The sequence below is a fragment of the Panthera pardus genome, unplaced genomic scaffold, assembly GCF_024362965.1.
Source record: "Panthera pardus isolate Hobbes unplaced genomic scaffold, ASM2436296v1 HiC_scaffold_12, whole genome shotgun sequence".
In the NCBI taxonomy this organism is placed as follows: Eukaryota; Metazoa; Chordata; class Mammalia; order Carnivora; family Felidae; genus Panthera; species Panthera pardus.
Window position 1 is genome coordinate 49,617,685 of NW_026526677.1, and position 13,086 is coordinate 49,630,770.

General features: G+C 48.6%; 2 protein-coding genes across 3 annotated transcripts; both read left to right on the top strand.

Annotated features, from left to right (window-relative positions):
• ASCL3 (achaete-scute family bHLH transcription factor 3) lies at nucleotides 1–971 on the top strand. Its single transcript, XM_019456667.2, has one exon. The coding sequence runs from the start codon at nucleotides 53–55 to the stop codon at nucleotides 596–598; it is 546 nt and encodes a 181-aa protein (XP_019312212.1). The 5' UTR covers nucleotides 1–52; the 3' UTR covers nucleotides 599–971.
• Nucleotides 972–3,599: 2,628 nt separating this feature from the next.
• On the top strand, nucleotides 3,600–9,406 carry CUNH11orf16 (chromosome unknown C11orf16 homolog). Of its 2 annotated transcripts, none has more exons than XM_053900003.1 (5): nucleotides 3,600–3,697; nucleotides 4,306–4,490; nucleotides 5,780–5,936; nucleotides 7,730–7,964; nucleotides 8,564–9,406. In XM_053900003.1, exons 2-5 carry the CDS (start codon nucleotides 4,324–4,326, stop codon nucleotides 9,313–9,315), a joined length of 1,311 nt encoding a protein of 436 aa, XP_053755978.1. In that variant the 5' UTR covers nucleotides 3,600–3,697; nucleotides 4,306–4,323; the 3' UTR covers nucleotides 9,316–9,406. The 2 variants fall into 2 exon arrangements, with proteins under 2 accessions (XP_053755978.1, XP_019311616.2); XM_019456071.2 differs by having other exon boundaries at nucleotides 3,603–3,693.
• Nucleotides 9,407–13,086: the final 3,680 nt, after the last annotated feature.

The window sequence follows — 13,086 nt, forward strand, 5'->3', positions numbered from 1 at the left end:
TTTGATCTGGCCAAATTAATAAACTTGGTTATGTTTCCAGGCTAAAGAGGAAATGATGGACAATCGAAGCTACTCTAATCTGCCAGAAAAACTGCCTGTTTTCTCTGATTCTGTCCACTTGCCACTGACCAGGTCCTTCTATCTGGACCCCATGGTCACTTTCCACCTGTACCCTGATGCCCCAGTACCATCCCCTTTCTCTGAAGACCTGCCATTGCTGCCTTTTCCCAATGATTCCCTGATCATGGAAAATTATGGTGAACCCTGCTCCTTCTCCTTCCCCATGCCTTATCCAAATTACAGAAGGTGTGAATATGCCTATGGGCCAGCCTTCATCCGGAAAAGGAATGAGCGGGAAAGGCAGCGGGTAAAGTGTGTCAATGAAGGCTATGCCCAGCTCCGACATCATCTGCCAGAAGAGTACTTGGAGAAACGACTCAGCAAAGTGGAAACCCTCAGAGCTGCTATCAAGTACATTAATTACCTGCAGTCTCTCCTGTACCCTGATAAGACTGAAACCAAGAATAACCCTGAGAAAGTTTCCTCCATAATGGCAACCACCAGCCGCCACAGTGACCCCATTTTTAGAATCATTTGATCCTAAATAGAAACAAATAATTTCACAAAATGGAGTCTCTTACAGCATCATTCGATAGTTTTTCCTAAATGTAATTTCTGAATAGGCAAATAACAGCTCAAATGTTAACCTATGCTGGCTATTTCTTACGGGGGTTTCAGACATACGACAATTACCTTATGTGGATTGAGAAGATGCATCTTAAGCTTTGGTGATTTCTTTCAAGAACTTTAGAGGAGCAGAAGTCCCCAGGATTCTCTGTAAATCTCCCCTAGCCCTTCTCACACACTTGGCCAGAGTCTCAGCCATGAGACACTCTCACAAAAGTATTGTAAAGTATGGCTAATGACTGCTCAATGCTTGTAATGCGTTTTGCAGACACTTCACGTGAAATGACCACAATGAACCTCTCTTGATTTGTCAAAGTGTGGTGGTTTTTATTGCTAGCATTTGGGGTTCACAGAAAATCTACACATCTCTCTATCTTACTCATGTCCTGATGGGAGAATGTCCCAGGGCTGAAGCAAAGGTAGTTAACAAAATCTTGTTGTCATGTGAAATTATTTTGGAGTCATCTTTTTCCCGCATGCAGAATACTTCCTCGGGCAGCCTAGTGTAGGGGTTAAGGAGGCAGTCTCTGGAATCAAACTGCCTCAGTTTAAACTAGGACTCTTGCTACCTTCTCTCCATGTCTCATTTCTTCATCCACAGAGTGAGAATAATAATAACAGGAACTGTCCCCCATGTTTATGAGGAGAATTAACAGTGCCTGACACAGAAGTATTCATAACCATTGTTATGATTGTTACTATTATTTTTTAAAAATTTTTAAAGTTTATTTATTTATTTTGAGAGAGAGAGAGACAGAAACAGAGGCAGAAGGAGGGAGTGGCAGCGAGAGAGAGAGGGAGAATCTCAAACAGGCTTGGTGCTGTCAGACAGAGCCTGATGCGGGGCTTGAACTCATAAACTGTGAGATCATGACTGAGCCGAAATCAAGAGTCGGATACTTAACATACTGAGCCACCCAGGCGCCCCATTATTATTACTATTATTAACCTTGTTTTGTCCATAGCATCACCATTCTCCAGGTTCTCCTGGCCAGAAAATGTGTATGTGCCTCGCCTTTCCTTCACCCCTGGGAAGGACTGTCACTGCCCCATATCTTGGAGTCTGCCTTCAAAACGTCTCTATTTCCATTCCCATGACTAGTGTCAGCTCTTCCTTCTCCCTTAACTCCCAGGTCCCATCTGTCACCAAGCCCAGTCAGGACTTTCCATAAACTGGCACATTCATCTCTACTGTCATCTCTGTAAAGTCTTCCCACTCCAGCCATTACTCGTTGCTTTATTTTGTACACATATCTCCTTGCAGTTCCTATCCTACTATCTTTACACTCTGTATTACACACCTATCTTTTCAGTAGACAGTCTTATTCCTTCTAAATTGTTAGCACCTAACAAAGAGCCTCAAATCAGGCAGGTGTTGTGGGTAAAATATTTGGTGTTCCTATTTTCCTATTCCACTCCTGTCATATCATATCTGGGTCACTGTTAACAGTCTCCTCCCTGGCCTCCTGGGCTCTATTCTTAACTGGTTACATTCTCACTCTGATGTTTTTTCCTAAAGCATTTCCTGTCACTTCATTGTGTGAAGATGTCAAGACCCTATGATGTATCCCCTTTGACTACCATTTTGTTTACATGTATCTTCTTGGTTTTCAAAGCTCCCACCGATCTGGCACTTTCCCAAATAGTCACATCTTGATTTTCTCATGACACCCCATTTCCTCCAAAAGAGAAAAGCAGTCTTGCAAAGGCATCCTTCTCTCTTAGCTCTTGACTCCTAAACTGGAATATTCTCCTTTTTCCCTCCATCATTGATATCCTACCTGTCTTATTCTCTCACTGCCAGAGACTCCATTGGCCTTTCCTGGACTCTAATTTTGTGCACCAAAGAACTCAGCCTTTAGCAACAGTCAGTCAAATCTGTATAGCAATAGGGCTGCCTTCAGTCAGGGCTCAACAATGTCACCAAGAACCTGTTTTGTTTAGGTCTATTCTCCCTTTCTCTGGGAATAGCTTCAGTATCCCACAAAGGCAGCCAGAAGCCCCTAGAACAATGTACTTTCTTATTTATGCATAGAAAGAGAGGAAAGAGAAAGTCTATAATCCAGAATTCCCAACAAAAGTCTTGAGATTTATTCTGATTGGAGAGGCTCAGGAACATGCCCCTACTTAACCAAACCCCAGGAGCAACCCCAGGGGAATGGAATGTGCTGATTGACACTCATTATACCTGTGGAGCTGGGGGTGTGGTCAGCCTCTCCTAATCACACGGGTCTGCAAATGGAAATGGGAACTGTTGGAAGAGGGGAATGGATGTGGGGAGAAACACTTGCAAATGTCCCAGTGTACTTTTTTGGTATTCTCCCCTGAACACAGTGCCAGGCACATAATCGGTGCACAATGGCCGTCACATGCCTCAAACACCAGCCTGTTCCATGGACATTCAAATAAGTGCGGAGTCCAGACTTCTGTTCCCTTGGTTGCTGGTGTCCACTCCCATCACCCCCAAGTGGTAACCACAACTCTGCTCTTTAGCAGGGTCCTGTCTGTTACAGAAAAGTTGTGTCCACATCTTTAGTTATTTTGCTTTAAACTACAGATACATTCTATCTTAGAGTCCTTTGGCCAGTCAGGGGCTCACCCGACCTGGTCTCCTGCCTGCACAGGGTGGAGACAGATCAGTAGCCCCTAGTCTCTGTAGGGACAGTTCCCTCCCTCACAGGACTCCCCTGGGTCATGAGGGCTTCCCACCATGACTGCCTCTTCCAGCAGAGGGAAAGTCTGAACTTTGGGGAAATGAGGCTGCAATGGGCTTTCTCTCTAATGCCCTTTCTCCCCCTCTTCCAAGAGAAACCCTCTCCTGTCTCCCCTGCCATGTCTCCCAAGGCCCCCTGCCACTCCTGTGCACGTGCTCAGTACACTCAGTCCACAGTGTTCCTGCTGTCTTGGATCCATGGCAACCTGCTTGGCAACCAGGAGTCAGTTGGGCTGAGGCTCTGAGCTCCAACTGTCAGATGGGCTGAGGCTGAGGTGGAGGAGTTTGGGGCTGTAAGTCCCCTTGGGGTCAGCCCTGTGGGCTTGGGCAGGGGCAGACCCTAACATAGCTCTGGTGGGCTGGGGCAATGGAGTGTGATGTTGGGAGCGGGGTGGCAGCTGTCACCTCTAAACAGGTCTGTAGAGGACACAACCCTGGGATCTCAGCTCTACCTGGGGCTAGTGTTAGTCCTGTGGGCCACTAGGTTAGGAAGGGAGTCTGTGGCTTAGGTTAGGGGTCAGTTTGTCATGAGGGTTAGGCCAGTCATATTTGTATTGTTTTACCTCCGGGAGTCCCTACACCTGGGGAGAAGGAAAAAACCAGCACACATTGAGCTGCTTATACGCCAGGTGCATCCCATATATTCTCTCCTGTGCCATAGCTGAAGCACAGTGGTGGAGTGAGCACGCAGCCTGCAGGCTGTGAAGGATTTAAAGCTCGGTTTCTCTGAAGTCACAACTCTTGCCCTTTCAACCCCTCCTGTATCTTCTGAGCCAAGGTTCTCAAGGCGGGTGATTCAGAGAACAGTCTGTGGGAGCAGTTGGAGGCTGCTAGTGGCAGAACTGAGCCCTGCTCCAGCCAGCAGCCCTCTGCTGCAACTCAGGTAATGGTGTGCTTGTTCACAGGTGGTTTCCCTGAAGGCCATGGAATCCTCTGCGGGGCCCAGGATTCCTTTGCCCAAATACTGCAGTGTGGCCTCAACCCTGAAGTCTGCCTCCTGGGCTGGTGCTGCTCCCTGCTGGGACTTCTCCTTCACCTGCCCCTTTGCCATCCAGGCACCCTGGCTCAGCCGGCACATCCCCCTTACCAGGTACTAGTCGCTGCACCTCTGGCGGAAGTGACGTGCACCCCCCCCCCTCTTTGTTCCCCTCTGGTGTTGGCTCTGGATGGCATATCATGAGGGAGACAATTTGCTTCCTGGGAAGGCTGAAAGGGTTTCTTCACTGTGTGGGCTAGGAGTTGCTTGGGGTATTATGTCACTTGTGTGTAAACTGTACTCCTTGTAGCACTTAGTAGAGGGTGGCAGGTGTCAAGGTTAGACGTGCGAGAGAAGGCAGTCAAGCATTCACCAGTTAAAGAGTTTCTAGCTCATTTTACCATTAACCAAGAGACTTGCCCCGGCACTGTGTGAGAAATTAGGGTTTCTGCAACCAACAGCTAAGGCGAGGTCTCCAGCTCCCTCCACAGGTCCCTCCACAGGTCCCCTCAGTATCCCTCGGTTATCCTGGCCTTTCCTGACTAATTTCCTCCGTGGGCTGTCTAAAGTGTGATTGCAGAAGAGGGAAAGGGAGCTCAGCCTTTAAGCACACAAAAGTGGTGTCAGTTCCAGGGACTCACTTGTGTCCGTGACACTCAATTCTGTTCCGCCCAGGTTAGGGACATGCCAGCTTGAACCCTTAATAGCCCAGCTTTCTGGATTCATCTATGCGGACCTTCTTGTTCAAAGCCAGAGTTAAGCATCCCTGTATCCAGGCTTTCCCGCAAAGTAACCGGCTGCTTCAGAAAACCCATGCCCTGACTCAACCATCCCACACCCCCACACCCCTGGTTTGGCCCTGTCCACAAAACTTTTCAGGAGTGGCTTCTCCTTTATTTCTGTCTCTTAGGCCCCTAGTCAGCTCCTCCGTGCTTCCCTTGCTCAAATAGTTCCTCCTCCCTTCTGAGCCCACAAGCATCCTTCCAGTTTTATTCCTTTGGCACTAGCATCGAAACACGCATATGAATCTATCCTGGATTCCCACGCGCCACCTTAGGATTTACCTCCCCAGTGGCCTTTCCTGGTCTCCTGTTCAGTCTCAGAACCAGTGTTAATTCACTTGAATATATCAAGGCGAATCACATTTTGATGACCTTGAAGCAATTCTCAATCCCCAAACGATATTCCCTTTCACTGTCCTCTCCTTCTGCCCCTTCCAGCAGTGTATCGTAGCATACTGGAAGCCACAGATTGCCAGCCACCTTTCACATGGATTTCTGTTCCATATAGCCTTACATGTCATACACACGCCACGGCGCTGCTCAGATCTGTGAAACGTGTTTCTCGGTGTTTTCAGGGCTTGATCGTCTCCATTCCCTAATTCCATTTGTGTTTTTTTGCAGATATGCATCTTACCACCCGTGTCTCCACATTGCTGACTCCGCATGGCAGGGGCCTGGCTGGTCGGGAAGAGTTGGAGATGCTGCTGACACATGGATCCTCGCAAGAAGGGCACCAGATGGCTTTTATTACTGGGCTCAGATAAAGGCTGCTCCAGAGGCAAGTTCCTCGCACGTCCCAGCACCCTCCTCTGGGTGGCCCTGTCACACCTGCTATGCCTCAGCTGTGTGTGTCCAGCAGTTCAGTTTCTTGGCTAAGCACATGTCTTTTGTGGCCAGGTTCCAGAAGGGAAATGTAATGTCAGTGAGTGTATCAGTCTTCCAGGGCTGTGTAACAGAGTAGCACAAACAGGGTGGCTTAAATAATAGAACAGTATTATCTCTCAGTTCTGGAGAGTGAAACCCAGATGTTGGCAGAATTGGTTCTTCTGAAGGCTATGAGGGAGAATATGTTCCACATGCCTGTTCTGATTGACTTCTGGTGGCTTGCTGCCAATCTCTGCTGTTCCTTGGCTTGAAGAAGCGGCACCCTAATCTTTGCCCCACCTTCAATTGGTATCTTCCCTCTGTGCATGTCCGTGTTCACATTTCCCCTTTATAGAAGAGCATCAGTCATTGGGGGTCACCTGGGTGGCTAATTTGGTTAAGTGTCTGACTCTTGATTTTGGCTCAGGTCATGATCTCACACTTTGTGACTTGAAGCCTCCCCCTCCCCCACCCCCACCCCCGCATTGGGCTCTGTGCTGACAGTATGGAGCTTGCTTAGATTTCTCTCTCTGGCCCTCCCCTGCTTGTGCTTTCTCTCACAAATAAATAAATGAACTTAAAAAAAGGAGATCAGTCATTGGATTAGGCAGCCACCCCCCTCAGCCTACCATGACCTTGTCTTCACTAATTATGATCCTATTCCCAAATAAAGTCATATTTGGAGGGGTTTGGACTCTAACAGATGAATTCGAGAAGGATACAATTGAACCTGTGACAGTGAAGAAAGTTTGCAGTAAAAAGTGCTTTGTTCAGGAAAATTCAATGTGTTGAATTATGTGCACCAGCCTAAAGGAAAGAAACAAACCCCTCTGCCCACACATGTGCCTCTGTACCTGTACACACGGAAGTGTGGTCCCCCACATTCTGGGAGTGAGACCTACCCTGTACTTCAGTGGCTGTTTACTGCTTTGGGACTTTTTTCTCTTCTTTTCAACGTCAAACTTCATGCATGTGGATTCATGGAGGGAAGACTAGTGTGAATTTCCGTTCAGAAGTCATTTTGTCATTTTTCCAGTAACTAAATGTGAATTTCAATGAAATATTAGCACAGTTTTGTTCAAGTAATAGGGTTGTCTCATGATTAATTTTTTTGTGATTAATTTGTAACCAGAATTTATTTCTCTTTAAAATCATACCGAGTTCTCAAAACAGCGCGTACTTTCAGTAGCTTAAGTACTTCCCTGCCCTCTCTTTTATGATGTCCACTTCCTGAGCCAAACCTATCCTCACTGATGTAATGGCGGTGCTGAGGGCTGCCCTCATGTTAGGCCACAGCTGCTCCTTGCCCATGTGGGTGTGGGCCTGTGGATGCATATGCGACCCCTGGTTGGTCTTGGATGCAGGGACAACATTTTTGGGGAATGCTAGGAGGAGGGGGAGTACACTGGGGAAAGATCCAGAGGACGCAGGTTATCCCTGGGAATTGCAGGCCAAATATATAGGGGAGCAAAGACAGACAGGAAAAGAGGAAGGGAAAGGAATGGCAGGAAGTGATAAACAAGAGTTGCCCATGGTGAAAAGAGGTCGAGGGAAGAATGTCCACACCACAGCCGGGCTGTCCCTGTCTCTGTCCCCTGGCCCTCACTGTGAGTAAGCCAGCCCCTGGGCCTGGTTCTGGGAATTGCAGTGCTTCCCTGTTCTACTTCCCAGTGCCACATCTTATGCTGAGTGTTTTCTTTTCCACAGTTGGAGAGACAGGGGGCCCTGCTTGTGGAATTTGAGGTTCCCACTGCCACAGACCCAAAGCTGCCAGCCCAGCGGCAGAGTGTGGTCTTAGAAGAAGATGTTATTCAGTTCTTGCCGTGCGTAGAACACTCACCACGGCCAGGGGACAAGGTGCTTGCAGCCTGGGATCCAGACCAGCAGCGGTATGGCCCTGGCACAGTTCTCTTGGGCTTGGAGGCGAGAGACCCCCTGAGAGGTAAGGGGAGCTGCTCTGACCTATCAGTCCCCGGAGGGAGCTAGGCTGGTAGGAGAGAGCCAAAAGTGTTTCAGAGGGGAGTGTAGGGTCTTAGAGGTGTTAAAAAAAAAAAAATCCTCATCCCCTCACTTGCAGCTTAATCGTGGATGTGGCAACAGATAAAAAAGATCATAACTTTTGGATTATAAAATGCTTTTCATCGGGGAAAAATAACCTAAAACTATTATGTCTAAATAGGTTAGCTAACCTATGGTGCGATGGGGCCACACTCATGACGGGTCCCCCATCAAGTCATCAAGGGGACAGTCCCCTCTGCAGGGTGCACCAGCTAGCATCGTTGCAGTTTAGACAGTGAGAAGGGGAGGCCTCTCCTCTTTCCCCTCTGAGGATGCATTTTGACTTTGACCTGAAAACTGAGACAGGGAGGTACCTGCAAGTGCAATGGGAAGTGGCAGTAGGTAGATAGGGGGCGGGTGAGGGAATGTTCTGGGGAAGGCTCTCCAGGGAGGGGAGGCCGGCGGAGCAGAGGCTGCTCTGAGGTTTGCTTTGAGGCCATGACATAGAAGAGGTAACTGACAAAATGTTGCTCTGTTATGTAGCATCAAAAGGAGGAGGAATTACTGTTCACTTCTGGAATGGCAAGACAGCTACTGTGCCTCTGGGCCAGGTCAGGTGGGTGCCCCCAGCTGTGTGGAAGAAGGCTGTGGAGAGGCTGCACAAGCCTTTAACCAGGGAGCACCCCGGGCCCCTCCTCTGGGCCCCTTGCTGCTCTCCGCTGGGACCGGTCCCTGGATGTGTCATCAGCGGGCTTTCTCCAGGCGCTCTGTTCCTGTGCCCGCCCTGCCTCCCCCAGGCCTGCTGCCAGCTGCCGTACCAGACCTGCCTCTGCTACTGTTCCTGGGCAGGACCCACCTGGTGGCCTCTAGCCAGGACCTCAGGGGCCACAGCCACAGAACATCCAGAGGTGGAACTAAAGCCCACAGCACAACTTTTGCCTCTGGAGGGTCCTGCAGAAGAGGAAGCAGTAGCAGTGCAAGCTCCCATGGGTGTTTCTTCCTCTTCTTCCTCCTCTTCTTCTGAGGAAGAGGATTTAGAGAACGATCTGGAGATGCGCCTCCCGCAGAGGCTGGCGGTGGACAGCACAGTCAACACAGACTCTATTCTTCTTGAGAAGTCTCTGAGGAGGCAGGGTGCCCTCTGCCAGCCTGAGTGGAGGTATTGGAGGAGAAACGGGCCTGAGCCCTGTCCTGGGAAGCCAGGTACAACACCTCCGGAGATCCCTGCTCCCTTCCCTCCCATGTATCTCTTAGGAATCTCATGCATGTGTCCACTGTACTGGGAATGGAAGTAACACTTAGGTGTGTGGCCATGTTGAAGGGGAAGCTGGGACAAGAGGGAAATAGTGGGTTTCCATCTGAACAATAAAACCCACTAAGAAAAGATGGGTTGATCTTTGTGTGAAGGTTTGCATCCCTATTTAACAACTGTATTTTCCTTCTTCACTTGTCTGTGCTGACAGGACACTGCCATTGTCTGCTTTGGCCTGCCCCATACCCCTACTTTTTTTTCTTGGAGCCCTTGAGTTTTCTCTAGATGAACAGTCAAAATGCCCCCAGGTGTCAATTAGTCTTCAGTGTCCCGAGAAGCACAGAAACTGGTCTTTAAACATTGGTCGTCAGGCCTTACTCCCCAGATGGTCCCCTTAGTAAATCAGAGTGGGGAGAAGCAGGGCCCTGCGTCATGCTGCTCACTCCTTACAAGGGATTGTAATCCCAATGGCTTACAAAGGGATTGTTGTTGGCAATCCACAGCCATCCTCACCTTCACCTTGAGCTATGAAGTGTGAGACATGCTCCCCTCATAGGTTTAGAAGCAGTCTATCGCTGACATGCTTCACCTCTGTCAAATTTAATTCCCAGTAAGCCCCAGCAAGAGCAGAAGCCTAAGTCAGCTGGCAGAGGTGGATGGGATGAGCCCAGCCCTAGACCAGATTCTTGGGGCTAACATCCAGTGAACTAAATGAACATTCAATCTGAGGCAGGAGGCTATGTGGTTAAAGAATACCACTCCTAAGGGCTTGAGGATCTTGAGGCACCACCCACATTGGGACCCACTGTGTGTCCCTGTTTAAGGCCACTGCCCTATTTCCAGGAGAGCTGAGGCTCAGCCAGAAGGACCTCTGAGCCCCTGAGGATTTCAATCTTGCCCCAGGGGTAAAAACTTTATCGGTCTTCAGTTCCAGAAAGTTAAATTATTTCTACACTGAGAAACTTTCTTGGTGACTCCTGGGCCCCTGGGCTTTGGGGTGGTTGGGAATGGACAGGGGTTGGCTGCTGTTGTATTTAAACTGAGGGCTCTAGACCTTCTTTGGTTTTCAAGATGGGGATCTTTCCCCCACCTCTGAGAGGGGGGTAACTAGAGAAACAAGAATCCAGCTGTGTGCAGCTGAGCTCCTCCTCCCCTGAGAGGAAACTCTGTATTGATAATATAAAGGGGGGGGGGCAGGTTCTTGGGCTCCTGTAAAATAGGTCCCTGATCTTATAGTGAGAGGCTATGAGAGGTACTGGCAGAAGCTACTTGGAAACACCTGTTTCTACCAGATATACCCTCTCTACAAGTGATATTATAAAGAAAATGGTGCCCAAACCTAGAGTTTTCATGCTAAATTCTCCATAGCTTCCACTGCCTCCTGCTTCAGCAGACTGGAGAGAGAAAAGCTGTACCTATCCGACAGAGAGGAGTCTGTAGGGAGCAACTGAGCGGCACGGGGTTCAGTTTCAGGGAGGAACGCCAGAGGGGTAACCAGAGGGGACACGGAGGTCAGACATGGCCCAGGCACCAGTCTGCCTTCCCACTGCTATAGCTCTGCTCAGCACAACATTCCACCTAGACTGGTTCCAGACCTGGCTAAGTACAAACAAACTTCCCCTAAAGCTCTTCTCTCCCTCTAGTGCCCAGCCACCCACATTCAGTCTCTCTGCCCCTCACCACATTTAAACAGCTCCACTCTGAAGTGTTTTGTTTCCTCCCAAAGCAATTTCTAATTGACTATAAAGAAGATAAATATGGTGCCTGCAGGTACTCAGCCTGGTTTGCCCTTAGGTATTAGATCACTTGTTACGCTCCAGGCAAAGGTTAATTCTTAGAGCTCAAACATGAGGATCACAGGACCTGCCCTCTCCCAGCTCACAACCCTGTGCCCAAAGCTATGGGGAATATACTCGAGTTGGGGTGTGGAGAAAGGGGCCATCCCTGACCCTTGTCACAGGTGGGGCATTGTGTGCCATAACTAACTAGTGAAAAAAAGGTGCAAAAAACCATATGTGCACCAGGGTTGGGAACAATGGCAAATGCCAGAACTTTCCTTTTCTCCCCTCTGGATTTTGTATGCTTTTAAGGAAATCTGCTACTTTGCTTCTCCTAATTGTGCTTGATGGCACCGATCAACTACCGATGTTTGACAGTCAGTCTTAGGCTCTGCCTTGTAAGAATCCCCTCGTGTGGGTCCCTCTGCCCTCCACACTTGGTTATTTTTGAGTTACCGTTTGATCCTCACATAATAATTCTGGAGAGGTCAGGTTGCTGGCTGCCCAGTTAGGTTGCTCTTCTCCCATGCTTACAACCTAAACAGGATTCAGTCTGTGGTTTTCAAAGCCAGGACAGGGATGGATTCCTGTAAAGTATTCCTTCCTTTTTAGATTACTGTCCTATTCCCCTTGGAGTCACATCTCCCAATGTTTTGTTGTGCCTTGTTCAACCTTTCAAAACTTGTTTTCCCAGCAGCTTGCCACCTTTTCTTTGTGATCAGTGTGATTTACAAGCTCCTTTGACAGGTGGCAGTTGGCTACCTTTGCTTCCCATACTGGCTGGCTTGAAAATCATGACTGATACCTTCTCCACCCAGTTCCAAATGTGGCTATCAGATACAACCTACCCAAAAAGCATAATGGCCAGAAATGACTACCAGACTTTATTTCTCTTTACAAACAGCAGTGCCAGACACGTACAGATGGTTCAGAGATTCTGGGATCTGTGATGTGGTTCTATTTCAGTCATCAAGACTCATCCCATGGTGGCACACACAACATAAGTAATTAAATTTGGGGTTTAGGAACAAGACGTGGCATCATCTGGAAAGAGAGGGGCGGCAAACAACAGAGGGTACGAACTGTAGTGGTGGGGAGAACCAAGGAGCTGGTCCTGGAAGCAAGCGGCATGAAGCGGCCGCAGAGCCAGAGGAAGCTGAACACAGAAAATGGAGCCAGGGTACAGTGACACACGGGAGGGAAAGGAATGGCCCTCAGAACGAACGCCCTGAGGAGCCAGGTAAAGCAGGATGGTCGGGAAGGGGCTTCTCAAGGACTCCTTGCGTGGTTCTTCATGCTCCTTTTGAGAACGAAAAATCCCATGCTCTCTTCCCAGGAAACCGCACAGACCCACGATTTTGCATTCAGTTTCAGAAGGCTTACAGAACTCACAAGGCTTGGGGAGGCCAGGATCCCTTGGGGAGGCCAGGATCCCACTGAAATGACACTTTACCCTAGGGTGATGGGCATGGGTCTGCTTTATCAGGCCTCTGTCCATGGGAGTCTGTTCCTCCCTAGGAATGCTAATATAGCTCTACATAAAACTTAGTTTTCATCATATAAAATACTGGCATTCATCCTGAGGAAAGACTTGTTACATTCTGAATGAGATGAATTACCAGGCAACCAAACAGACAGATGGAATACTGTTGACACGGTACCTTAAAGAAGTTTAGGGCACATCAAGGACTTTTGAAAACCAGTGACTTTTGGGGCGCCTGGGTGGCTCAGTCAGTTATGTGTCCAACTCCTGACTTCAGCTCAGATCATGATCTCACGGTTTGTGGGATTGAGCCTTAGGTAGTGCCCTGTGTCAGGCTCTGTGCTGATAGCATGGAGCCTGCTTGGGATTCTCTCTCTCCCTCTCTGCCCCTCCCCAGTGCACATAAATAAATAAAATCTGTGACTTTTGAGCCTTATAATTATAGTCAGCATAAGACTCTCAGGATTTTTTTTAATAGGAAGCTAAAAGAGTAGTGGTGGTAAATACTTGAGGAGGCATTACAAAGTGGTTGACAAGTCCTTCTTCAATGGAC

Coding starts and splice junctions, on each gene's coding strand:
- CUNH11orf16 (XM_053900003.1), top strand. CDS start 4,324: ATGGAATCCTCTGCGGGGCCCAGGATTCCTTTGCCCAAATACTGCAGT. Junction 5,937..7,729: donor AGATAAAGGCTGCTCCAGAG/GCAAGTTCCTCG, acceptor TCTTTTCCACAG/TTGGAGAGACAGGGGGCCCT. Junction 7,965..8,563: donor GGCGAGAGACCCCCTGAGAG/GTAAGGGGAGCT, acceptor TCTGTTATGTAG/CATCAAAAGGAGGAGGAATT.
- ASCL3 (XM_019456667.2), top strand. CDS start 53: ATGATGGACAATCGAAGCTACTCTAATCTGCCAGAAAAACTGCCTGTT.